We start from the raw sequence: 25,689 nt of genomic DNA, 5'->3' as shown, positions 1-25,689 counted from the left end.
TTACTTTTGAGCAATTTCCTTTATTGTTCCTCATCCATAGACAAAAATATTGCCACACTAAAGCAATTGCTTGCATCATTAAGGATTATGTTCTGAGAATGTGACCTTCTCAGCTTGACCATCTCAATCTACTGGTTGTGCTGTTCCTTGGCCCTACATTCCACCACAGTTGTCACATTCAAGGTCATCCCCCAGCTCATCCATGTCCATCTGCTGTCTTAAACAACAGCTACTGATCATTTAAATGACAGCCCTTGATCATTTACTGCTCACTGAAGAGAATTTCCCTGAAGACGGGCTGCACCACAAGTCTGCAAGCTTGGAAGACAAAACCTCTGGTGCCAGCGGCAGATTCAGATTAGATCCTGCAACGTTATTGTAGGACTTATATGTTCACCTTCATTCATGAGCTGCTGATCCTGATCAACTTTCCATGAGGTGTTTTTTGCAGGTTGCCCCCTTAGCTTGGGACAACCAAACCCATTTTTCTATATTGTTTGGATATTTCTCTCCTATGATGAGAAATATCCTTCTCCACTTCCGCTACTAAACCTGCATCTCTTAGCTTCATTTTTGTTGGCATTGACCTTTTCTTTTTTCTTTTTAAAGAAATGTTTTCCCCCCAAAGGAAGCTTTATGTAATAATATGTAATTCCTCAAGAATACGAACAATCTTTTCCTTTTTTTAAAAAAAGAGCCAAAGATACGGGACTGAAGAAAGCAAAATGTGAAAGGGTGGTAATTTGGATTGGGAACACCTGTGAAGAATGAGCAAAATGAAAAACTCTTGGTCCTATTTCAGCAAGAGACATCCTCCTCTGCAATTTCCCTTAAAAAAAACAACACCTCCCTCTGCAATTGCTAATTGCCTATTTGAATTTGTGTGTGTGTGTGGGGGGGGAGATTTTAAAGAGAAAGTAGAAAAAACCTCATGCCAAAGCACCAGGTTTAATCTCCAAAATAGAAAAGGGTTTCTGAATTCAAGAGAATTGCTAGCTGAGTTTGGATAGATTTATACCTGCTTTATTTTTTTTCTCTCTGCTTTGCATGTTATTACAGAATTAACTCATGAATGATAAAGTAGCATTTAAACTGATATCATTTATATATAAAAAGCTAGCAATTCTAACTAAAAAAAAGTTACAATAAGAAGAGATGGACCATTATTAGCACAAAAAAAGTCCCATTGAAAATACTGACCATTATGATAAATTATTCATCACTTTATGGCCTGTAAGGCAAATCACATGATCCTAATGTGTGAAAATTTACTTTCTAACCAAGCCCACTGGTTTTTACCTATTTTACTCACAGTACAGAGAAATCTACCAATTTTTCTCCAGTTTGTGTCCTTGATATACTGAAGTTAATCTATCACTGACTTTAGAAACGTGTGGATGTTATCCTTTCACTAATACAATTGTCTTTATTGGATTTTGTACACCCATTTTCCACGCAGTCACTGGCTTCCTTGCGCTTCCTAAAAATGAAAAAAGTTTTAAAGACAGTTAGATTTCATTATACTTAATACAGGTAGTCCTTCATTTACAACCAGCTCATTTAGTGACCTTTCAAAGTTACAATGGCACTGAAAAAAGTCTCTTATGACCATTTTTCACACAACCATTGTAGCATCCCCATGGTCACGTGAACAAATATACACACTTAGCAAAACTAGCGTGTATTTTCAATAGTTGCAGTTCCCGTGTGTTATGTAAAAAACATTTTGCCATTTTTTTTCAGCTGATTTCCAACAAACGAAGTCAATAGAGGAAACTGGATTCATGACCACGATTCACTTAACAACTGTGGCAAAATGGTCATAACATTGGGCACAACTCACTTAATACCTTGCTTAGCAACAGGAGTTCTGAACCCAATTCTGGTCGTATGTCAAGGATTAATTATACAAGTTCATCCTTTGGTAACTGCAGTGCCTAAACTTAAGTAAATCCACTGCTAATCTTTAAGGCGCAACTTGTATCCATCGCCAGATTGTAGCTTGCCTGGAAGCTAAATGTGCAAATTTTTGCCTGAAAAGTGGGAAGATTGCACCAACTTTTTTCTTGATGCTGCAATCAGATCTGTGTGGAGTTGATTCAAACTTTGTTCTGATCCTGTACTTGAAGGTGCAGGGTTTACACAGTGACCATTTTTTCCCTGACATTAAGATGAAAGCATCTTTCCCGCGGACATCACATGGGTGCAAAATGGTGGGACCGGATTGAGCTGCTTAATCCCTGCCTGCGTTGTGCCAGCTGAAGGTGGCATTGTCTGATGGGCACAGCCTGGGCTTTCTGCAAAAGAGAAGCTGTGAAGATCTCCTTCAAGTCAAACTTCCACTGATTTGGGATCCTTAATGCTCCCTGAACTTAGTTGTTTCCTAGCAGACGTTTTATTACCCAAACTGGTCACGTCATCCGTGCTAGGAAGGAATGGTTATGATATTACCTAGTTTTGAATAGCGAAATGTCTGCAAGAAAACAACCAAGCCCAGATGGCACCAAGGACCCCACAATCTCAACCCAGTTTATTTCTCCTGGATCAGACAGGCATAAAAGTATCAAGCAAACCAGTGGTGGTATTCTACCGGTTCAGCCCAGTTCTGCCAAGCCGTAGCGGCAGACTGTACCAGATCTCTCTGTCAGCCTGCTGTTGGGCCCACCTGCCCACCTGGGCTCCCATATTCCCCTTCATCCTCTGCTTTTGAAGCGCAGCCGCTTTGCACGGCACAGAATAGTGCCGCGCGACAGCTGCTGAAGCAACCAGGAGAGTGCAGGCTTGCAGGAGGCGAGTTGGAACACCTCTGCGCCTGTGCAAAGTGCACATTTGGCAAGCACGTGCATACACGCAGAGCGCGCCTACCAAGCCATGCCTATCAAACTGACGATAAAACGTTTTGAATCCCACCACTGAAGCAGACTTTCCCACATATCTTGCCTTGGTTTGTGGGTCAGATCATCCACACAATCGGGCAGATCCTTGCCAAGGGTCTCTGGAAGAAGGAGAGAAAAGATACCACCAAGGGCGGCTGCACTTCCGAAGATCCCCACAGGCAGAGAGGTGTGGTATTTCCCCAGGAGGCCAACCAGCGGGGAGATGATTCCAGCTACCCTGGCTGTCATCTGACATACTCCGAGTCCCGTCTGCCTGATATGGAAGCAAAACAGAGGATGGATGAAACCTAGTGGAAGTGACTCTGTGGTTTTTTTCTTCCCCAAACCCCAAAAACTTTAACCTTAGACTGTCTACTATTGACCTCACCCCTTTCCTAAGAGGTCCGTAGGGGGCGTGCATAAGCGCACCAACGTGCCTACCGTCCCTGTCCTATTGTTTCTTTTTATTTTTCTTATATGTGTCCCTGTATTCATAACTATGTTTTTACTTATACCTATTATCTTGTAAGCAATTGACAAATAAAAATAAACAAAAATAAAAATAAAAAAGTTGCTTTGCCCAACAGGGCAGGGGTGCGATTCAACCAGTGTAACAACTGGTTTGATGAGTGTGCGCGCAGAGCGTCTGCTGCTGACCTTCTCCAGCCATCTCTGTGTGTTAAACAGCTGACACGCTGCAATCTGCTGTGCCATGCAAATCAGCTGAGCTTGAAAACCAGGATATAAAGCACAGATTAAAGGCTGGGTGGGCAAGCGGGCCCACTGATCATCGGAGCAAACCAGTTGGCTCACAGCTGATCCTCAGAGCTATCGGTTTGGCCGAACCGGTAGAATCCCACACCTGCAACAGGGTGAACGTTGTTTTGCTGGGTTTCCTGAAGATGCCCATTCCCCAAAGTTCGGGAATGGAGTAGCACATTTCCCACTCATTTCATTAAAAGGAGCTGTAGCTCAGGAAAAAAAAAACCTTCTGCCTTTTAATAAAATAGATAAGGGGGGAAAGTGCTACCAACCTCCTCCCTGTTATTTTGCCGCTGTAGACCAACATGGCCCTGTTCCTACAAAATGGCTGCAAGAAGCATCCTGTAAAGTAGAGCAGGCGGCAGAGTTAAGAGCGTCATCAGCTTAGAGTCATTGCGTTGCCACAAATGGTCCAACCCCTCTTGAATTCTGTTTGACTTTTATTTGGTGCCAATTTAGCATTGAAGTTATAGTTGACCTTATATAGCAGGGGTGTCCAACTTGTAGTCCGCTGGCTGGATGCATCACACATTGGCCACGCCCAACCCCGGTTTAGCGAAGTGGGGAAGAGTCAAGAAACATCACGCGACAACAACATGATAATGCAAGTTTGACACCCCCTGATAGATAAGGTTGAGCAATAAGTCTTTTTAATTCCAGTTTAATAGGTAATCCTGATCCTTTGAGCCCAACATCTGTCCCAGCAAGAAAGCTTTTCTCTATAAATATCCTCCTCCTGAACCCAACATCTAAACACCAGCAGAAGACATATTAAATACCAATGTTGGTTTCCCCCTTGCCAATCCAAACTGTCTCTATCCTGGTTTGCATGGGAGAGGGGGGCCTTCGAGGCAGAAAAAGTGCCCTCCCCTCTTCTTCTTTAACATCCTTAGTTTGATATAATGGGTGAGGCACCAGGCCGGGAAGTGGAAGGCCATGAGTTCAAGTCCTGCCTTAGCCATGAAAGCTGGTTGCGTGACTTTGGGCTGGGTCCCTCTCTTTCAGCCCAGCTCATCTTGCAGGGTTGTTGTTGAGGAGAAACTAAGAGGAGGAGGAGGAGGAGGAGGGTGTAATGGATGTTTTCTCTGCCTTGAGTTGTTTGTAAAAATAATAAAGGCAGGATACAAAGAAAGTCCTTGTCTTACATCGGTTCATTTAGTGACTGTTCAAAATTACAACAGCACTTGAAAAAAGAGACTTATGACGGCTTTTCACACAACCCTTGTAGTATTTCCCATGTGATCAACATTCAGAGTCTTGGCCATTGACTCTTATTTATGATGGTTGCATGGTTCCTGGGACCCTTTTGCGACCTTCTGGCGTGCAAAGTCGATGGAAAAGCCAGATTCACTTAGCAACCGAGTTACTAGGTTAACAACTGCAATGATTCCCTTAAAAACTGTGACCAGAAAGTCCATAAAAAAGTAGGCCAAACTGACTTAACAAACGTCTCACTTAACAATATGAATTTTGGGCTCAATTGTGTGTCATAAGTCGAGGACCACCTGTAAAACAGCCAGTGGGAAAACCTTCACAGCAATGCGATGATTTGCAGTTTTGACAGAGAGCTAAATAAACTCTCTTTACTTTCTTTTCCGACCTCCCTGAACCCTTGAGGATTTGGTAACTCAAACAATAGTTGACCGCTCCAATTGGGGAGGCAGGAGGTCTATGCTGTGATGCACAGAGGGGCCCCTCTCTCTTCACCCCCAACTTCAATTGCCATCACTGGTCAGCTACTCTTCCAATTAATCTGGACTAGTGATGTTAATTTTAAAAAAAATAAACGGTAGGAAAAGTCAAATGATTTGTCTGTGCAAAGAACCCTGCAGGATCAGGCCCAGAGAACGAGAGGCCCCTGCAGGGAATTGCAAGCGCATTACTTTATTGTGGTAGGGCATTGTGGCAGAAATGTGAATATCTGATCCAATTTTTCCCTGTGCCTCTTGAGAGACAATGAAGTTGAAATGGGAGTGTTTGTTTGGGAGTGTTACTTGGTAGATCAGATAGAAAACACGGCTAAGCTTTAAGATCAAGGATTCATTAACAGATTCTTGCAAGTCTAAAAAATAAACTTCTGGGTTTTTTTTAATCTGCCTATTCCTTCAGCTGCCCCTCTTTCCCAGGGTTATTTCTACATACCATTTATGCTTTCTCATGCCTTCAGGTTTCTCAGATTCAAACAATTAGTTCACCTCTCCCCAGTAATCAAGGTCAGAGATAATTCATCGGCTCTTGAGCAGCCTCCGCTGATCGGTAGCAGTTGGCCAGATTACGCCATCAGCATCAAGGTCAGCGAATCGCATCTTCTGGCAGCTGAGCAAAATTGACTTTTCAGTTTTAATCAGAATCGAGCTTGGAGGGGACCTCAGAGGTCATCTAGTCCAACCCCCTGCTCAAGCAGGCAACCCTATACCATTTCATACAAAACGGCTGTTCAGTCTCTTTTTTCAAACCTCTAGTGATGGAGCAACTACAAGGCTGGTTAATTGTTCTCACCATCAGAAAGTGTCTCCTTAATTCCAGGTTGCTTCTATCCTTGGTTAGTTTCCATCCATTGTTGTTTGTCATGCCCTCTGGTGCTTTGGAGAATAGCTTGACCCCCTCTTCTTTAACCCCTTAGAGATATTGGGCACCCCTAGTCCTTCATAGACTGGCCATATCGAGTTCTTGCAACTATTCTTCATATCTTTTTAATTTCCAGGCCTTTAATCATCCTGGTTACTCTTCTCCGCGCTTTTTCCAAAGTTTCAACATCTTTTTTGTAACGTTGACCAAAACTAGATGCTATATTCCAGGTCTAAAAATACAGCTTGAGTGGGGTGTGTGTGGACAATCTATTACTTTCGTCCTAAAAGATTAAAGATGACCTTAAAGGAATCTGGGCAAGAGGTGAGATAAACGCATTATGGGCATACAATGAAGAATTGGTTGCCGGTTGAGTCCATGTGAAGAAAGCCCCACAGAACTGGGTTTATTAGTTGATAGGAGAATGAAGGAGAACTTATACCACCCCCCAGACATATGGCTGTCCGGTCTCTTCTTGAAAACCTCCAGTGATTGAGCACCCACAACTCCAGGAGCCAATCTGTTCCACTGATTAATTGTTCTCTCTGTCAGGAAATGTCCCCTTAATTCCAGTTGGATCTCGCTTTAACACATTGCCCTCAGGGGCTTTGGGGAATAACAAGTGGTGGAAGTGGTGGGAGTTTCATCACTGGAGGCTTTCAAAAGGAGACTGGACTCCCATCTGTCAGAAATGGTGTAAGGTCTCCTGCTTGGGCGGGGGTTGGACTAGATGACCTACAAGCTCCCTTCCAACTCTGTTAATCTTGTAAAAGTCAGTCACCACCCTTTCCTGTGATAGCCTCTCAAGTCATGGAAAACCCTTATCATTCCACCCCTGATTCTTCTCTTTGATAGACTAGGGATCGGTTCAAGATCACATGATGCGATAGTGCCACGTTATAATGCTTTGGTAAGACCACACTTGGAATCGTGCATTCAGTTCTGATCCCCACGATCCAAAAGAACAGGGTGAGACCCTGAAAAGAGTGCAGAGAAGAGCAACAAAAACGATTAGCGGGCTGGAGGCTATAAATTACCACAGGGTGAATAATTAAGGGAACTGGGAATGTCTAACCTAATAAAGGAAAGGGGTGAGATGACAGCACTCTTCTAATCTTTGAGGGGCTGCCACAGAGAAGAGAGGGTTAATCTATTCTCCAAAGCACTTGGAGGCAGGAGAAAAAGCAACAGATGGAAAATAATTAAGGAGAGAATCAGTCGAGAATTAAGGAGGAATTCCTTGACAGTGAAAACAATTAATCAGTGGAACAACTTGCCACCAGAAGTTGTGAATGCTCCAACACTGAAAGTTTTTAAGAAGATGTTGGATAACCATTTGTCTGAAGTGGTGTTTCCTGCCTGAGCAAAGGGTTGGACTAGAAGACCTCCAAGGTCCCTTCCAACCTCTGTTATTCTTTTAGACTTAAATTTTGCTTGTGGTGGTTAAGTAGCCTCACCGGATAACAGTTGGGAACAGCTCTGCAGAATATACATAGGATGTGGAAAATGATCCTGCCATGGTAAACTTCCCAAGGACAGCCAGCGTTGTGATCACCACGGGTAAATCTGGAGAGAAAAACCGGAGATGAAGAGACAGAAAATCCGAAATAGGAGAGGAGAGAACAGAAAAACATTCTGAATTCAATAGGCCCCCCCGAAATCCCTCTCCTCTTCACTCTATATTCACCTGTAGATATGACCCGTAGTAATTGGCTACAAAGTCAGGTAGTCCTTGACTTACAATCATCTTCAAAGGGACCATTTGAAGTTACAAAGAGCACTGAAAAACATGACTTATGACCGTTTTACACACTTACGACCGCCGCAGGATCTTCAAGGTCATGTGATCAAAATTTAAGTGCTTGGCCACTGGCTCGTATTTATGACGGCTTCCCTGTCCCCAAAGTCACGTGATAACAATTTGTTACTCTCCCGGTCACCTTTTGACCAGCAAACTCAACGGAGGAAGCCAAATTCGCTTAACGACAACATGATTCACTTAACAACTGAGCGATTCGCTTAACAGCTGCGGGGAGAAAAGATTATAAAATGGGACGAGGCTCACTTAACCACTGTCTCACTTAACAACGGAAACATTGGGCTTCGTTGTGGTCGTAAGTCAAGGGCCACCTATATCTTTTATTTAGCAGTATTTCGGATGGGGGAATAATCATCAATCGACCTCTACTCGACCCAACGATTACAGCTGAGCAAAGTGTGGGACTCCCTGGCCGTCCTCCATCGAAATCACCTTTGGGAACAGCGAAGATCAGAAGGCAAAAAGTTCCCCCCAGGAGGAGTAAAATCGACTGGCACTTCTTCCTTCCCAAATGCTGCATCAGGAAGACGGAAAGGACCCGGGCGGGGATTTCAACCACCCCGAAGACGACCTGCGTCAGGTAGATATTCAGGCCAAAGCTGCCAACATTCAGGCTTAATCCGTAGTAGGCCAGACTGTTGACAAACCTAAGAGAGGAAGGAAGGAAGGAAGGAAGGAAGGAAGGAAGGAAGGAAGGAAGGAAGGAAGGAAGGAAGGAAGGAAGAAAGGGGAAGAAGAGGAGAAAGAGAGGAACAAAAGAAAGGAAGAGCGGAAGAAATGAAAGGGGAAAGAAAGGGAAGGAAGGAGAAAAAGGAGTGTGATTTACAGGAAAGAAGGAAAGAGGAAGAGTAATGGAGGGAGGGGAGAAAGAGAGAGAGGAATAAAAGAATGGTGGGAAAATGAGAGAGGAAAGAAAGGGAGGAAGAAAAGAAAAGGAAGGAGAAAAAGGAGGTAGGAAGAAGGGAGGGAGGGAAGAAATGGAAAGGAAAGGAAAGGAAAGGAAAGGAAAGGAAAGGAAAGGAAAGGAAAGGAAAGGAAAGGAAAGGAAAGGAAAGGAAGGAGAAATTGTTACCATTAAAAGGAGAATGTACAACGTAAAGTTCATAAATGCTACATTTTCTTTTCCTTTTCCACAAAACAATGCTGCTTTTACAGGATTAGGGTTATATGAAAAACTTGCGGGAGAGGTATTTAAATAGTTATACACATAGTCCTCGACTTACGTCCATTCATTTAGCAACTGTTTGAAGTTACGACCACACTGAAAAAAGAGACTTATGACTTCTCCTCGCACTTACAGCTATTGTAGTATTTCTGTGGTCACTCAATCACAGTTTAAGCACTTGGCAACCAGTATCTAATTATCATAGTTACAATGTCCTTGAGTTATGTGAACGCTGTCTGCAACTGTCCCAGCCGGCTTCCAACAAGAAAAGCCAACAGGGGAAGCCAGATTCACTTAATGACCATGTGATTCACTTAACAGTTGTAATGATTAGCTTAACAACTGCGGCAAAAAGTATGTAAAATGAGGTATTATTCATTTTTACAACCGCATCACTTAGGGATGGAACTTCCAGTTTCAATTGTGGTTGTAAGCTGAGGACAACTGGTATGAATAGGAGGTTTGATAAGCAAACCTCTCTTAATCTTTCTCTCAATCTACTTTCATCTTATTTCAATAAAGGAGAATATTTGTAGCTCAGGGTTGACACGAAGGGTCCTTGGTGGTCTCTGAGCTTGGTTGTTTCCTTGCAGACATCTCATGACCCAACTAGGTAACATCATCAGTGCCAGGAGGGTTTGCAGGGGGAGAGGGGGAGGAAGAAGAGGAGAAGGAGGAAGAAAAGGACTGCAGGGTCCTTGGTGGTCTCTGAGCTTGGTTGTTTTCTTGCAGACATTTTATTACCCAAATTAAATAACATTATCACCATTCCTTACTAGCACTGATGACATTACCTAATTTGAGTCGTAATATATCTGCAAGAAAACAACCAAATTCAGAGACCACCAAGGACCCACCCACCCTTAAATTTATTTTCTTCTCCCTCCAAAAAGCAATGGGAGAAATGCTAAAACAGGGTATTTATTATGCCTGGAAATCCCAGGAATTTGGTAAAGGTACAGAGAGATCTGACTTTGGGGGAAGTAAGAGGTGCCCAATAATGAGGGTCTTAGAGAAGAGCATCTCTAAACCCCAGGATTTGGCCGTACAACAATATAGCATTTCACCCTACAACAATAATGTAGCATTTCTGGAATTCTTGCAATGTCCGTTTCTTGATTTGGCCAACATCAAAGGGACAGTACCAATTGTCTCTTCCTCATTTTACATTAAACAAAACTGTGGGATCATTCTGAATTCATTTTTCACACTGCCTTTTGTTTTTGACCCGAGTTGTCTCTTATCCATGTTTGTTCTTAACAACTCTTTGATACCTTCTCCAAGGTCACTTTAAATTCCTTTATTGAGTGGGAATTGCACCCATGGGCTCAATTCGCCCCTTTAGACTAACATTTTTCCCAGGATGGTGAATCTTTTGAACCCTTTTATGTTGGAAATTGTTATTTTCATCAAGACTCCATCTATGAAAGACACAACATACTTACCAGATTAGGGAAATAACCAGGGTCACCTTTGCTAATTGGGAGTTTCTTACGAGATCCAAAACCATTGAAGAGTTGGATGTCTGTTCAGGTTTTAGCTTTATTAAAAGATGAGAAATTTAAAGAATAAAAGTGAGAGGGAGAATATCTCTTTTTCATTTTTACTATTCGGGGAATTAGTTTTCCCCTTCTATACAGGCTTCTGGTTAGCCACTTCTCTAGATATGTTGAACCACAACTAAGAATGGAACAGAATAACAGAGTTGAAAGGGACCTTGGAGGTCTTCTAGTCCAACCCCATTTAGGCAGGAAACCTTACATCACTTCAGACAAATGAATATCCAACATCTTCTAGTATTGGAGCATTTACAACTTCTGTAAAGCAGTTGTTCCACTGATTAATTGTTCTCGCTGTCATGAAGTTTCTCCTTAGTTCTAAGTCGCTTCTCTCCTTGATTAATTTCCACCCATTGCTTCTTGTCCTGCGTTCAGGTGCTTTGGAGAAGAGCTTGACTCCCTCTTCTTTGGGGCAGCCCCTCAGATACTGGAACGCTGCTATCATGTCTCCCCTAGCCCCATTTAAGGGATTGTCCACTAGGACTCCGAGATCCCGATCTAACGTAAGGATAGTCCTTGACTTGCAGTAGTTCATTTAGTGACCATCCGGGGTAACGTGATCCCCCTTTGCGACCTGCTTACAGGCAAAGTCATCGGGGAAGCCAGATTCACTTAACAACCATTTTACTAACTTAACAACTGCAGTGATTCCCTTAACAACTGGGACAAGGAAAGTTGTAAAATGGGACAAAATTCACTGCCTACTCCTCTGGAGAACCCAGAGTGAGATGGAGCCCATCAAATGGCTGGTTCGAGTATGTGTGGTTGCCGAGGGAGGCTGGGGTTATTATTTTATTTTTATTTTTTTTTACGTTGTGTTTTTATTGGCTGTAAGACGCCTAAAATTGCTGTGAGCAAGTAGGTGGCTATATAAATCCTCTAAAATAAATACATAAAATAAATGAGAAGCAAAAATGTCTTCTTTTTTTCCCTTCTTTTAGTCCAATTGCCATTTAAAAGACAACCATGACCTGACTGAATCATCATAGATAAGACAAGGAACCGTAGCCAAAAATTTACGCAAGGGCCATAACCAAACCAGGGAGGCAGATAATGTTATTGTTTCCCTCTCTTAAGGACGTACATCTAGCGCAGAAGTCCCCAAACTTGGCAACTTTAAGACTTGTGGACTTCAACTCCCAGAATTCCTCATCCAGAATAGTTGGTGTCCATAAGTCTTAAAGTTGCCAAGTTTGGGGACCCCTGATCTAGTGGGATCAAGAAGAAGGGCCTTCTCCGTGGTGGCTCCTTCCCTGTGGAACAAGATCCCTGCAGAGATAAGAATGGTCCCCGCTTTGATCCTCTTCCCAAAGGCCCTGAAGACTTGATTTGACCAGGGGGCTTAGGGACCTCAGGATGAGATGGAGCTCATCAAGTTGTTGATCTGGTTTTCTATGGAGATTGTCAGTCATCCATGGCAGCCCATCCATGAACCGTAGTGGTGCAGTGGTTAGAGTGCAGTACTGTAGACTACTTCTGCTGACTGCCAGCTGACTGCAATTTGGCAGTTCGAATCCCACTGGGCTCAAGGTTGACTCAGCCTTCCATCCTTCTGAGGTGGGTCAAATGGGGATCCAAAATTGTTGAGGGCAACAGCTGACTCTGTAAACAGCTTAGAGTGGGCTGTAAAGCACTGTGAAGCTGTATATAAGTCTAAGTGCTATGGCTATCCAGGTCATGGTTGTCCCAAAGGTGCTTTTTAAAGAGACAACTGGACTTTCTGGTTTTTCTTTGAAGACGTTTCGCTTCTCCTCCAAGAATCTTCTTCAGCTCTGTGAATCTGATTGTTGTCACCAAGGAAGTGGGTTTTGTTCAGGGCTTTTATTTCTATAAACCATCTGGAATCACCGTGAGTGAGTTGGTTGGCCATATAACATTTCTTAATAAATAAACACCTAAGTTATAATGCAGAGGGAACTTATGCAATGCATGTCTGAGAGTGGTTTAATAAATAGAAATAGGATCCTAGGGCTGATGGAAACCTTGGAGGTCTTGTAGTCCAACCCTTTGACTAAAGGCAGGCAATTCCATCCAAGAATTCCATTCTTTTTCTTAATGCTTCCTCTTCATCTAACGATTTCTTCGTTCCCAAGTTGTTCCCAACCACCTTTGATTTCTGATTCCTCGTGACCTCTGCAATAGCAACTTCACAGGAGCAGGAAACAAAAACTTTACCTCCTCTAACATTCTCGGAGGGATGGTTTGCTTGTTCACAGAGGCTGCCTTTTGGAGAACCTTTTTAGCTTCCTCTATTTTGCCTTTCATCACAAGCCACCGAGCGGACTCCGGGAGGACCCTGAAAAATATTGGGACGGCAAACAAGCAAACGATTTCAAATTAGGAGATAGCGCAAAATATCTCTCCAACTCAAGGAAACAAAAGAAAACAAACAAAACTCAAGGACCCCCCAACAGATCTAATTTCATTCTCCAGAGCTAACTTTGGAGATGGGCTCGTGATGGAGTCAACACCAAGAGGTCAAGCTTCCATTTTCTTATGCTCTCACATCCAATGCAGTGGTGGGATTCAAATTTTTTTACTACCGGTTCTGTGGGCGTGGCTTGGTGGGCGTGGCAGGGGAAGGTTATTGCAAAATCCCCACTCCCTCCCCACCCCACTGACCTGCTTTCCAGCTCCATTCTCCTGTGCAGGGAAACCAAAGAAGACCCAGACAATCAGCTGGGACTCAGGAGGTGGAGATTACATGGGCAGGGCCAGTCAGAGGTGATATTTGCCGGTTCTCCGAACGACTCAAATTTCTGCTACCGGTTCTCCAGAACCGGTCAGAATCTGCTGAATACCCAACTCTGGTGCAATGCATGTAAAATAAAAAGGCTGGGCTTTGTTATGCTTGCTGTCATCTTTTTTTTTTTGATTGACATCCCACTCTTTCTTGATCTGTCCAAGAGAGCTAGCACAAAAATCATAAATCGCGGTTTTACATGAAATTAATTATAATTAATAGTTGTTTATCTATCTCCTGAGTTGCTTTTCTTCCTCTTGTTCTCTCTTTCTTTTGTGGCAGATTTATATACACAGGTAATCCTCGCTCAACGACCACAATTAGATCTGGAATTTTGACAGTAAATTGTTGAAGTCATTATGCAAGTGATCATGTTACCTGACTCAAGTTTACAACCATTTTTACAGCGATTGTAAACTGAGTTTCCATGGTCATTAAGCAAATCATATGGTCATTAAGCAAACCAAGTGATATTTAAGCACATCCAGCATATCCAAAGGGCATTTTTTACTGTCTTCTGCTGGAAAAAGGCAAAAGGCTTTTGCAAATCACTGCTGTAAATCTGAACCAGGTGGCTGAAATGTGATCATAAGAGTGCAGGTATTGTATGCAGCGATTGTAACTTTGAAGATGGGTTGCAAGTAACTTTTCTGGAATCTGCCATAACTTCGAACAGTTGTTAAGTGATTGGGCATTAAGCAAAGAATATCTGTATGTCAGTACAGGTAGTCCTTGACTTTGAATAGTTTTACTATTCAAAGTTACAACAGCTGTGAAAAAAAGTGACTATTACTGTTTTTCACACTTAACAACCGTTGCTGCAGCATCCCTATGGTCATGTAATCAAAATTCAGTCGTTTGGCAAGTGACTCATCATAAATGATGTTTGCAGTGTCCCTGGGGTTATGTGACCACTTTCTGCCACCTTCTCACCATCAAAGTCAATGGGGAAGAAATGACCATGTTACTAACTTAATAACTGCAGTGATTCACTTAACAACTGTGGCAAAAAAGGTCGAAAAATGGGGTAAAAGTCACTTAATAAATCTCTCACTTAGCAACAGAAATTTGGGGCTCCATTGTAGTTGTAAGGACTACCTGTATATAATATTTACACAATACTTCTTAGTTACAACACTTGGAAGATATTGAGTACCAGTGATGTTATTCTATCAGTTCGGCATGGTTCTAGCAGGCTGGTAGCACTCAAGATCAGCTGAGACCAAACCAACTCTCTCTGACAATCTGCTGTTGGGCCTGCCCGCCTGCCTGGGTTCCAGGGGTGGGATTCAAATTTTTAACAACCTGTTCTGTGGGCGTGGCTTAAGTGGTGGGTGTGTCTTGGTGGTCATGTGACTGGGTGGGCATGGCTTGGTGGTCATGTTATTGGTGGGGTATGGCCAACTCAACATCACATTGAGGCACGCATCTCCTCGCCTGGCCTCTTATGACTGTGGGGATGCTGCAACAGTCATAAGTGTGAAAAACAGTCATAAGTCACTTTTTTCAGGTCCATTGTAACTTTGGTCGCTCCACACAAGCAAAGTACCAGCAAAGGAGGGGGAAAAAAACTCCAGAGACGTTCCTGAGACAGGAAATCTAGTCCTGCCAAGAATATAATGGGTTAACATAGAGGCAATTTCTGTAAACAACACCAGAATGTTTCCTTCCTGCCTTCCTTACAGGATTAGCCCAGTAATTTCTTCTAACAACCGGTTCTCTGAACTGCTTAGAATGTTAACAACTGGTTCTAGCGAATAGGTGCAAACTGGTCGAAACCCACCCCTGCTGGGCTCTCATACTGACCTTTATTATCTGTTTTTGAAGCGCAGCTGTTTTGCACAGCACAGTGCTGTGCAACAGCTGCTGAAGCAACAGGAAGAGCGCAGGAGTGCAGGAAATGAGTCAGAACGCCTCTGTGCATGCGCAAAGTGTGCATTAGGCACATGCACATACAAAGTGTGTGTGCCTGTGCAAAGTGTGCCCACCAAGCCATGCCCCCTGAACTGGTGATAAACTATTTTGAATCACACCACTGTTGAGTATCATAATAATAATCCATTTATACCAAATCCAGCTGGGCTGCTCTTTGAACCCTGAACTCACCATATGTAGAAAAAGAAAGCAAAAACTGGGGCGGAACCAGCAATCTGAAGATGCCGCCAGTCCCGGAGACCGTAAGCCAACCCCGCCAGTAGCATCTGTCCCAAAGCAAAAGTCACATGAGCAGTGATGATGGTATGCGGCCGGTAGGCAACGCCAACCCATTCAGTGCCTGGAAAGGAAGGTTGGATCAGAGGGGGAAAAAAAATCAGAGGTCAGTTTGCTATTTGCCCCGGCCCCAGCTTGGAGAGGTCTGCAAATTTGATGAGTTCCCCTTCTGTCTCTTCATATAAATTGTTTAAAACTTGGTATAACCAAATCATCAACATCAGCATTATCATCGAAGACAATAACACAACAGCAATAGCTGACTTATGTTCTGCTCTAAGCAGTTTACAAAGTCAGCCTATTGCCCTCAACAATCCTTATTTTACCGACCTTGGAAGGACACAAGGCTGAGTCAAGCTTGAGCTGGTCAGGATCAAACTGTCGGCAGTCGGCAGAGTTAGCCTGCCATACTGCATTCTAACCACTGCACCACCAGGTCTCTGCAAAAGCTACGTGTGGCTGGTTTAAGCAAAACACTGCTTAGCGTAATGTGCCAATACTGTTAAAAATGCTTCTGGTGAAACAGCATGTGATCAGATGATCAAATGTATATTATTGATTTATTATTTGTTAAGCGAATTTATTTAGCCATCCAACTCGCACTTAAATGGCTCTGGGCAGCTTACGACATTTAAAATAATCTGCCATATAATAAAAAACAACCCATGAATTCCACCCCATCCCCCATGCATAATTAAATCAGTCACTTGGTTGATTCCGTATCCGTTCTCGGAACAACAGAAGACTGAGTCAAACTTGAGCCAGTTAGGATCAAACTCCTGGCAGTGAGCAAGGAATTAGCCTGCAATACCGCATTCCAACCACCGCGCCACCAGGGGTCTTAAAATCACCGTACGTAAATGCATATCCCAGGGTTAAGGCCTTACACAGAGCTAGGCTGGCTATGGTGATCCCAGAAAGAGCTGCTCCCAGCAGAAACCGGAGTCCACAATAGAGATAAAAACTGGGCGCAAAAGCTACTGCAACTCCCAACACGCCTTCGAAGACCAGAGACAACAAAGCAATGGGTCGTCGGCCATACCTGAAGGAGAAGAATGTGTTGTTATGTCGCCATTACAGGTGGTCCTTGACTTATAAACATCCGTTTAGCAACTGTTCAAAGTTACCCTAGCTTTGAAAAAACATTTGGTTGTGCAAATGTGTTGACTTACAACACATTTGCACAACCACCACAGCATCCCTACAGTCACGTGATCAAAATTCAGGTGCTTGGCAAACAACATGTACAGGTAGTCCTCTGCTTACAACCACAACTGAGCCCAACATTTGTGACATGACTTTTGCCCTGTTTTACAACTTTTCTTGCTGCATTTGTTAAGTGAATCACTGCAGTTGTTAAGTGAATCTGGCTTCCCCATTGACTTTGCTTGTCAGAAGGTTGCAAAATAGGATCGCGTGATCCCAGAACATTGCGACCGTCATAAATATGAAACAGTTGTCAAGCATCCTAATGTAAATTTAAATTTAAAAACTTCTGGAAGTTTTTAAAAGGATGTTGGATAACCATTTGTCTGAAGTGGTATAGGGCCTTCTGCCTAAACAAGGGGTTGGACTAGAAGACCTCCAAGGTCCCTTTCAATTCTGTTATTCTATTCTATTCTATTCTTTTCTATTCTATTCTATCCTATTCTATTCTGTTCTGTTCTGTTCCATTCTCTTATTCTATTCTGTTCTGTTCTGTTCTATTCTATTCTGTTCCATTCTCTTATTCTATTCTGTTCTGTTCTGTTCTATTCCATTCTCTTATTCTATTCTATTCTGTTCTGTTCTGTTCTGTTCCGTTCCGTTCCGTTCCGTTCCGTTCCATTCCATTCCATTCCATTCTATTCTATTCTATTCTATTCTATTCTATTCTATTCTATTCTATTCCATTCCATTCTCTTATTCTATTCTGTTCTGTTCTGTTCTATTCCATTCTCTTATTCTATTCTATTCCATTCCATTCCTTTCTAAATCACGTGACGCTGAGATGTTGCAACGGCTCTGAGTGTGAAAAATAGTCATAACTCAGTTTTCTTTTCTCACGCGGGAGAAACACTCGACCATCAATCAAGATCAACCCCTCAGTTCCACAAGTTTGCTTAGTGAATGACAAGAGTTCCAAACAACTTGCTCTAACCTTTTTTTCAGAATACAGGTAGTCCTCAACTTACAACAGTCCATTCAGTGACTGAAGTTACAACGGCACTGAAAAAAGTGACTTATGACCATTTTTCACACTTGCGATCATGGCAGCATCTCCGTGGTCACACAAACACCAAAATTCAGATGCTATAGAGCCCTGCACACAAGATCAACTAGACATAAGGACAGTTTTTCCCCAAACGCCATCACTCTGCTAAACACATAATTCCCTCAACACTGTCCAACTATTTACAAAGTCTGCACTATTATTACTATTAATCTTCTCATCACTCCTTATCACCCATCCCCTCCCACTTGTGACTGTATGACTGTAACTTTGTCGCTTGAATCCTTACGATTTATATTGACTATTTCCTAGTATGATTTGATGGCTTATTGTACCCTGTGACTATCATTAAGTGTTGGACCTGATGATTCCTGACTCTTGACGAATGTATCTTTTCTCTTTATGTACACTGAGAGCATTTGCACTAAGACAAATACCTTGTGTGTCCAACTACACTTGGCCAATAAAAGATTCTATAGGTTGCTACCTTCCATTCTGCATGCGGGAATTAATTCAGTGGCCTTACCAGTCGCTCAACGGTCCTAACACCATGGCTCCAACGAGGAGGCCGGACATGAAGATGGACTGGGAGATGTCAATTAAATCCTTTTGGTCACATACCAGGGAGAACTTAAAGGAGGAAAGGAAAAATACTTTAATAAAAAGGAAGCATAGCTCATTCCGTGATCACGGTAGATATTTTAGTCATGGTGCAGTCAGTGGTGGGGTTCAAATTTTTTTACTATCAGTTCTGTGGCTGTGGCTTAGTGGGCATGGCTTGGCTTGGTGTGCGTGGCTGGGGAAGGATACTGCAAAATCTCCATTCCTTTCCCACCCCACCAACCTGCTTTCCAGCTCTGTTCTCCTGTGCAGGGCAACCAAAAAGAGCCAGCCAATCAGCTGGGACTCAATGGGAGGCAGAGAAGAGATGGGGGCGGGGCCAGTCAGAGGCGGAATTTGCTGGTTCTCCGGACTACTCAAAATTTCCGCTACGGGTTCTCCAGAACTGGTCATAACCTGCTGAATTCCACCTCTGGTCCCAGCCATGCTACATAGGACTTTGCCCCATTTGGAATACAGGCAGTCCTTGGTTTACGACCACAGTTGAGCCCAAAATTTATGTTGCTAAATGAGAAACCTGTTGAGTGAGTTTTGCCCCCTTTTAAGGCCTTTCTTGCCACAGTTGCTAAGGGAACCACCGCAGTTGTTCAATTAGTAACACGGTTGTTAAGTGAACCCAGCTTCCCCATTGTCAAAAGGTCACAATAGGAGATCACAGGACCCCGGGACGCTGCAACCGTCGTAAATATGAGGAGTCAGTGGCCAAAAGTCTGAATTTCGATCACGTGACCATGGGGAATGCTACAACGGTAATAAAAAATGTGGAAGAAATGGCCATAAGTCCCCAAATGAATTCTTGTGAGTTCTGGAGACCTCATAGCAAAAAAATAAAAGGGGCATTGATAAGATTGAGTGAGTCCAGAGATGAGCAAGAAAAAATGGTTTGAGGTTGGGAGAGATTGTAGGAACTGACACAACTGAAACCTTTAAACACAGGTAGTCCTCAACTTACAACTGTTCGTTTAGTGACCAAAGTTACAACGGCACTGAAAAAAAAAGGGATTTATGACTGGTTTTCAGACTTACAACCATTGCAGCATCCCATGATAAGATGATCAAATTAGATGTTGGCAATTGACTCATACTTATGACGGTTGCGGTGTCCCTGGGGTCATGTGATTCCCCTTTGGTGACCTTCTGAGAAGCAAATCAATGAGAAAACCAGAGTTCCTTAACAACCAAGTTACTAATTTAACAAATGCGATAAATTCACTTAACCATCATGGCCATAAAATGGGGCAAAACTTACTTAACAAATGTTTCACTTAGTAACAAAACACGAAAGCACAACCTCAAACTGGCAGAAGGGAAGTTGAAAAATAACGTTAGACAGTCTTACTTCACAGGTTGGAACCAACTTCCAGCGTGAGTCAGTCGTCAGTAACTGAATTTAAACATGCTTGAGATAAACACACATCCATTATGTGACGGATATTTTCTTTTTAAAGCCTGAAAAGGCAGACTCAGTGAACCACTAGATCTTTTTCTACCATCAGTTTTAACAGAACATCAGAGTTGGAAGGGATCTTTGGAGGTCTTCTAGTCTAACCCCCTGCTCAAGCATCAAACCCTATAACATTTCAGATAAATGATTGTCTTCCAATCTCTTCTTAAAACAATGTTGGAGCACCCAGAACTTCTGAAGGTAAGCTGTTCCACTGGTTAATCATTCTTAGTGTGAGGAAATTCCTCCTTAGTTCTAGGTTGCTTCTCTCCTTGATTAATTTCCATCTGTTGCTTCTTGGTCCTGCCTTCAGGTGTTTGAGAATAGCTTGACTCCCTCTTCTTTGGGGCAGCCCCTCAAATATGGGAAAACTACTCTCATGTCATCCCCTGGTCCTTTTTTTTCATTAAACAAGACATACCCAGTTCCAGAAACCGTTCTTTATATGTTTTAGCTTCCAGTCCCTTAATCATCTTTGTTCTTCTGGTCCAACCTATTGCTTGAGCAAAAAACCCTATACCATTCTGGATAAATAGCCGTCTAATCTCTTCTTACTTTTGATCCTTTCATTTTCATTTTGTTGGACCGATAAGAGAGATGCTTTTCTAAGATGGTAACGAGATAAAAGTACACAAGAAAACCTCCTTCTTATACTGGTGAGTAGTTCAGATGTAGTTTCCCCCAAAATCGTAGCCCTGGTGCAGGGGTGGGATTCAATTTTTTTAACAACTGGTTCTGTGGGTGTGTCTTAGTTGGTGGGCATGGCTTGGTGGTCATGTGACTGGGTGGACGTGGCTTGGTGGTCATGTTATTGGCTAGGCATGGCCAACTCAATATCACTCACATTGAGGCACGCATCTCCTTGCCTGGCCTCTCGTGACTGTGGAGATGCTGTAAGTTGTAAGTGTGAAAAACAGTCATAAGTCACTTTTTTCAGCGCCACTGTAACTTTGAATGGTCACTCCACACAAGCAAAGTACCAGCAAATGATGGGGGAAAAAACTCAGAAAAGTTCCTGAGACAGGAAGTCAAGAATGATATAAGGGTTAATGGAGAGGCAGTTTCTGTAAGCAACACCAGAATGTTTCCTTCCTGCCTTCCTTACAGGATTAGGCCAGTAATTTCTTCTAACAACCGGTTCTCTGAACTGCTCAGAATGTTAACAACCGGTTTTAGTGAATAGGTGCAAACTGGTAGAATCCCACCCTTGCCCTGGTGCTTAAGATGGCATGGAGCCAAGGGCCAGAAATATTGTACTGAACCTGTTCTCAAATCATATGTGCAGAAGAACCCTAGTGATTTTTGGCAATTCACATTCTCTTTCCACATGCCTTACAGGTTTTTTGTGAGGATGCTGTTAAGACATAGGGAAGTTTAGTTTGGACTTTAGTCAGAACACCATGGAAGGAAGGAAAGGGTAAAAAAAAAAACATGTTAAATCATTAGGCCATTTCAAATTGCAGGAGGATAATTGCATTTTGAATAGGTAGCTATGTTGCAATGCCCCCTACTGGTGGAAAGGGAGCAGGGCAGGAGTCATCCAACAGTAACAGATTTTTAACAGATTAACAGAGTTGCAAGGGACCTTGCAGGTCATCTAGTCCAACCCCCTGCCCAAGCAGGAGACATTACACCATTTCTGACAGATGACTAAGCAGCAAGCTTGCATCTTCTTGCAGGATCCAATCTGGGTCAGTCAGCGGGAACAGAACTTTTGTCTTCCAAGCTTTCAGATTCTTGCTGGAACGCACCTTCCAGGAACCTCTGCTTAGCAGAGCATGTGCTGCTCTGTTCCATCTCTAGTCCCGGTGAATTGGATCCTGCAACATTATTCTGAGGCCAATACATTCACCTTACATCTTCTTGTTTACAGAAAGTTTCCTTTCCTTCATGTCAAGTAAGCTGTAGGAAGAGTTGCGCTACTGGACTTGTAAGCCAACATTTAGCAGTAATTTTTTTTTCCTTTTTCTGTAGTTTGAGATTTTTTTTTTCTTTCAACCTGGAGGGAGTTTCTCAAGTCGTTGGGTCTCCAAACATTTGCTCACACGAATGGAGGGTGTGCATGCCGAGTCACCCACTGCTCTCACGATTAATGATGTGCTTACACATAGTTGTCTGCCAGTTCCAAAAGGCTTGAGGCCTGGTGGTGGGCCGCAACCCAGAGATTGGGGATCTCTGCCCTAAGGAGCTTCCGACCTTGAGGAGGGCTAGACTTTTCCCACTGAAAAGTCTAGGTGAAGGTGGAGAGAGAGGGGCTGCCCCGAAGTCTGGCTTATGTGCCTAAGGCGGAGGTCTCCAAACGTGGCAACTTTAAGACTTGTGGACTTCAACTCCCAGAATTCCTCAGCCAGCTGGCTGGAGACCTCTGGGAGTTGAAGTCCACAAGTCTTAAAGTTGCCAAGTTTGGGGACCCCCGCCCTAAGGGAAGACTGTCTGTGGAGATTTTCTCCTAAGGGAGGACTAGGATTCACAATCACCTGATTTCTTGCCCAGTACTTTCATCACTGCACCAGACTGGCTCTCCTGATATCTTGAGAAGCAATAGCCCAGCAAGCATAAGGCTGTTTACTATGGTGGCAATTGGCAAAAAACAGAGGGACACGTATTCAGATGCTTCAACCATGAAGTCAGCATTTAGACTTCAAAACTTGGCAACTTTAAGACTTGTGGACTTCAACTCCCAGAATCCCTCAGCCAGCCAGGCTGATCCGCAAGACTTAAAGTTCTCAAATTTGGAGAACCCCACTGACCTATGCAGGTAGCTATCTGGGTGCCAATGTGACTTTAGGTTGAATTTCTTGTTTTCTACAAAGGAAGCTGCAAGTTTCTAGCTGAGTCAGCTTCCAGTTAAATGCTGGATTTCGTGATTTGCTTCTTCACAGAAGCTACCCGATTTAGGGGGCAAACATTCAGATAGATGATAGACACATACACACTAGCAGGGGGTTGGACTAGATGACCTCCAAGGTCCCTTCCAACTCTGTTGTTCTATGATTATGATTAACCCCAGACATCCTCAGATAGAAGCCAGGGGTTAGATGTTTTGTGCATCTCTTTGCTGCCATCTACAGGTCATCTGAATTTCAGTAGCCCAGATGAAATAGTTCTAAAACCTGACATCCTTTGTAAGGCTATAAATTGTATAACATACTTGTAGCTGTTTATCCTAGAATGAATCCTTCTGGCCTCTCTTCTCACTTTCTAACTAAGTCTCTAACTGGCATACTATCAAATCTCCCAACAAATAGTTGTCTTTTTTAAAAAAACATGTTTGATTAACAGTTCTTGGCAGTTTAAAAGCTTTCTCATACATTTTGTGACCTTGAGTTAGCCAAACAAATACATTGCTCTGGCCCCAATTTTGAATCTTTTTCTACTGTAAACTTTTTTTAAAATCTGTTTAGGAAACTGACATATATACCCTAATCCTTATTGCCCTGAAGGGATTACAAAAAGTGTTTCTCAACTTTTGACCACTTTAAAATCTGTAGATACATGCTGGATGGGGAATTCTGGGAACAGACATTTTAAAGTGGCCAAGACTTAATATAGTGCAAATATGCAGGAGGAAAATGTGAAAACATTAACGGACCCAGGCCAGATCATTTTTTAGACTTTTCCATAGGTCGTTAGGAAGGAACCTGGACAGAAGTATTTTGTTGACGTGTCTAGTGAAACCTAATGAAGTACAGAGATGGGAGTCAAGGGTCCTTGATGGCCTCTGAACTTGGTTGTTTTCATGCTGATGTTTCATTACCAAACTAGGTAACTTCATCAGCGCTTTGGGTAATGAAACATCTGCAAGAAAGCAACCAAGCTCAGAGAGCAACAAAGGCCCTTCGTTTCAACCCTGAGCTACAAAATATTCTCCTTTATTGGATGGAAGTCACTCCGAGATCCAGGTTCTGTAGAAATTCAGGTTCTTAACATGAACATATTCACTGGACTTTTAAAGTAACTAACAGTTGGTGCAATTGATCAGTACAATGTGATCTGGTGTATGTATGTATCTCTTCTAACAAACACCATGCAGCAATCTAGATTTGCCTCCATGTCTAATCTTTAAAAGGCTACTTGTGAGCGGGGAGAATTTTAGTTTCCTTATTAATTGCAGACAGCTCCCCAGGGACAACTGCTGTTGCAAATATCATAGGTGGATTGGTTTGGGGTTTTTTTGGGGGGGGGTGCTCTCTCCCTTGTTTTTATACAAAAACAAAACATTTAATTCAGGAAAATGAAGATGAAAATGAGATTCCCAAACCTGGCTAATCAGAGAAGGTTTTGGCTTGGAAGGATAAACCCATCCATCTCGGCACTTCTCTGTTGAATTCAATCCAGTTTGCAGGATGGTCTCAAAGTTGGTTTCCACAGGAGTATACATGAGACATTGTTCTAAGGTCCCGTCAGGTTTTCGGGGGATAGTTAAATTCAGCTTCTCCTCTTCGGTCAAATTCAAGTGGATGTTGTCAAACCAATTAGTGTTGCAGTGATGAGGCACTGGAATGACCATGAATAATTGGCTGAACATATGAAAACCGGCAAAGGGTGAAGCTATAGTGATCATCAGAACTAGCCAATGCTGGAATCGGCCAAAATCATTAAGAGCTTTGATAATTTCCCCAACATCGGTCATGGCTGTTTTCTTTCTGCCTTTCTCTCGGCTACTGTCTATCCTCTGACTAATCTGGCTACCCAAATAGCACTTTGGAACCCAACAGCCTCTGGAATTCATGGTTAAACTCAGAATAAACTTTGACATGGCACTCAAGCGAAGTGCAGGGATGGTATTCATTAAGCTCTTTGCTAATAGTCTTAATACATGACATGTTACACTTTTACAACCACAAGTTGTGTAAAAGATTAATTGCCAACTTTGCAGCTTGGACAGCCAACGAGAGCAAAGCTCATAAAGGCCCGTCAAAAGTGACGCAAATTGGAAAAGATTGACAGCCTCAGAGTAAGAGAGGTGTCAGTCTCAGAAATGTTAAGAGTATTTATTTGAAGAGAGAGGTCTGTTTTTCACAGGAGTGGTAGACTGAAGAATTTAGTCAAGGAAACGAGAGGTGATGGGATTTTGAGTGTGTGTGTGTGTAATATAATTGATGATGTAATATAATTGATGGCTTACTAACCTGGGACAACTTATATAGTCACAGGGTTTATACATCACTTATAAATCATGTTATAGGAAACTTAAAGGCTATGTGCAAAACCATGCTAGTTCTCTGGAGAAGTAGAAGACAACCAGGATCAAGAGAGATGGCTTAATTAGAAAAGCAATTAGTGCACCATTGAAATAATCTGAAGAATCAGGTTGGCAACAGATCATACTGGAGAAGTTATACCAAGAATTTTTTTTAAAAAACACACACACCCAGAATTAACAGAATTTGATGGGATCTTAGAGTTCTTCTAGTCCAACCCCCTGCTTAGGCAGGAAACCCTACACCACTTCAGACAAAGGGTTATCCAATTTCTTGTTAAAAACTTCCAGTGTCGGAACATCCACAGCTTCTGGATGCAAGTTGTTCCACTGGTTAATTGATCTGTCTGGAAATTCCTCCTTAGTTCTAGGTTGCTTCTCTCCTTGATGAGTTTCCATCCATGGGTTCTTGTCCTGCCCTCAGGTGCTTTGGAGAATATATGAAACAGCCTCTTAGATGTTGGAACACTGCTATCATGTCACCCCTGGTCCTTCTTTTCACTAGA

General features: G+C 42.7%; 1 protein-coding gene across 1 annotated transcript; it reads right to left on the bottom strand.

The window, feature by feature from the left end:
* Positions 1–24,661, bottom strand: LOC113447973 (solute carrier family 22 member 13-like). The gene is made up of 10 exons (XM_026718485.2): positions 24,242–24,661; positions 18,442–18,545; positions 16,591–16,745; positions 15,599–15,767; positions 12,925–13,045; positions 10,636–10,730; positions 8,458–8,672; positions 7,664–7,772; positions 2,941–3,150; positions 1–1,480 (listed from the first exon to the last, which is right to left on the bottom strand). The coding sequence occupies exons 1-10, from the start codon at positions 24,611–24,613 to the stop codon at positions 1,384–1,386; spliced, it is 1,647 nt and encodes a 548-aa protein (XP_026574270.1). The 5' UTR covers positions 24,614–24,661; the 3' UTR covers positions 1–1,383.
* Between the last annotated feature and the right edge of the window lie 1,028 nt (positions 24,662–25,689).

The sequence above is a fragment of the Pseudonaja textilis genome, chromosome Z, assembly GCF_049901715.1.
Source record: "Pseudonaja textilis isolate UNSWEBS1 chromosome Z, rPseTex1.2, whole genome shotgun sequence".
Classification (NCBI taxonomy): Eukaryota; Metazoa; Chordata; class Lepidosauria; order Squamata; family Elapidae; genus Pseudonaja; species Pseudonaja textilis.
This window is presented reverse-complemented; position numbering and strand designations above follow the sequence as displayed.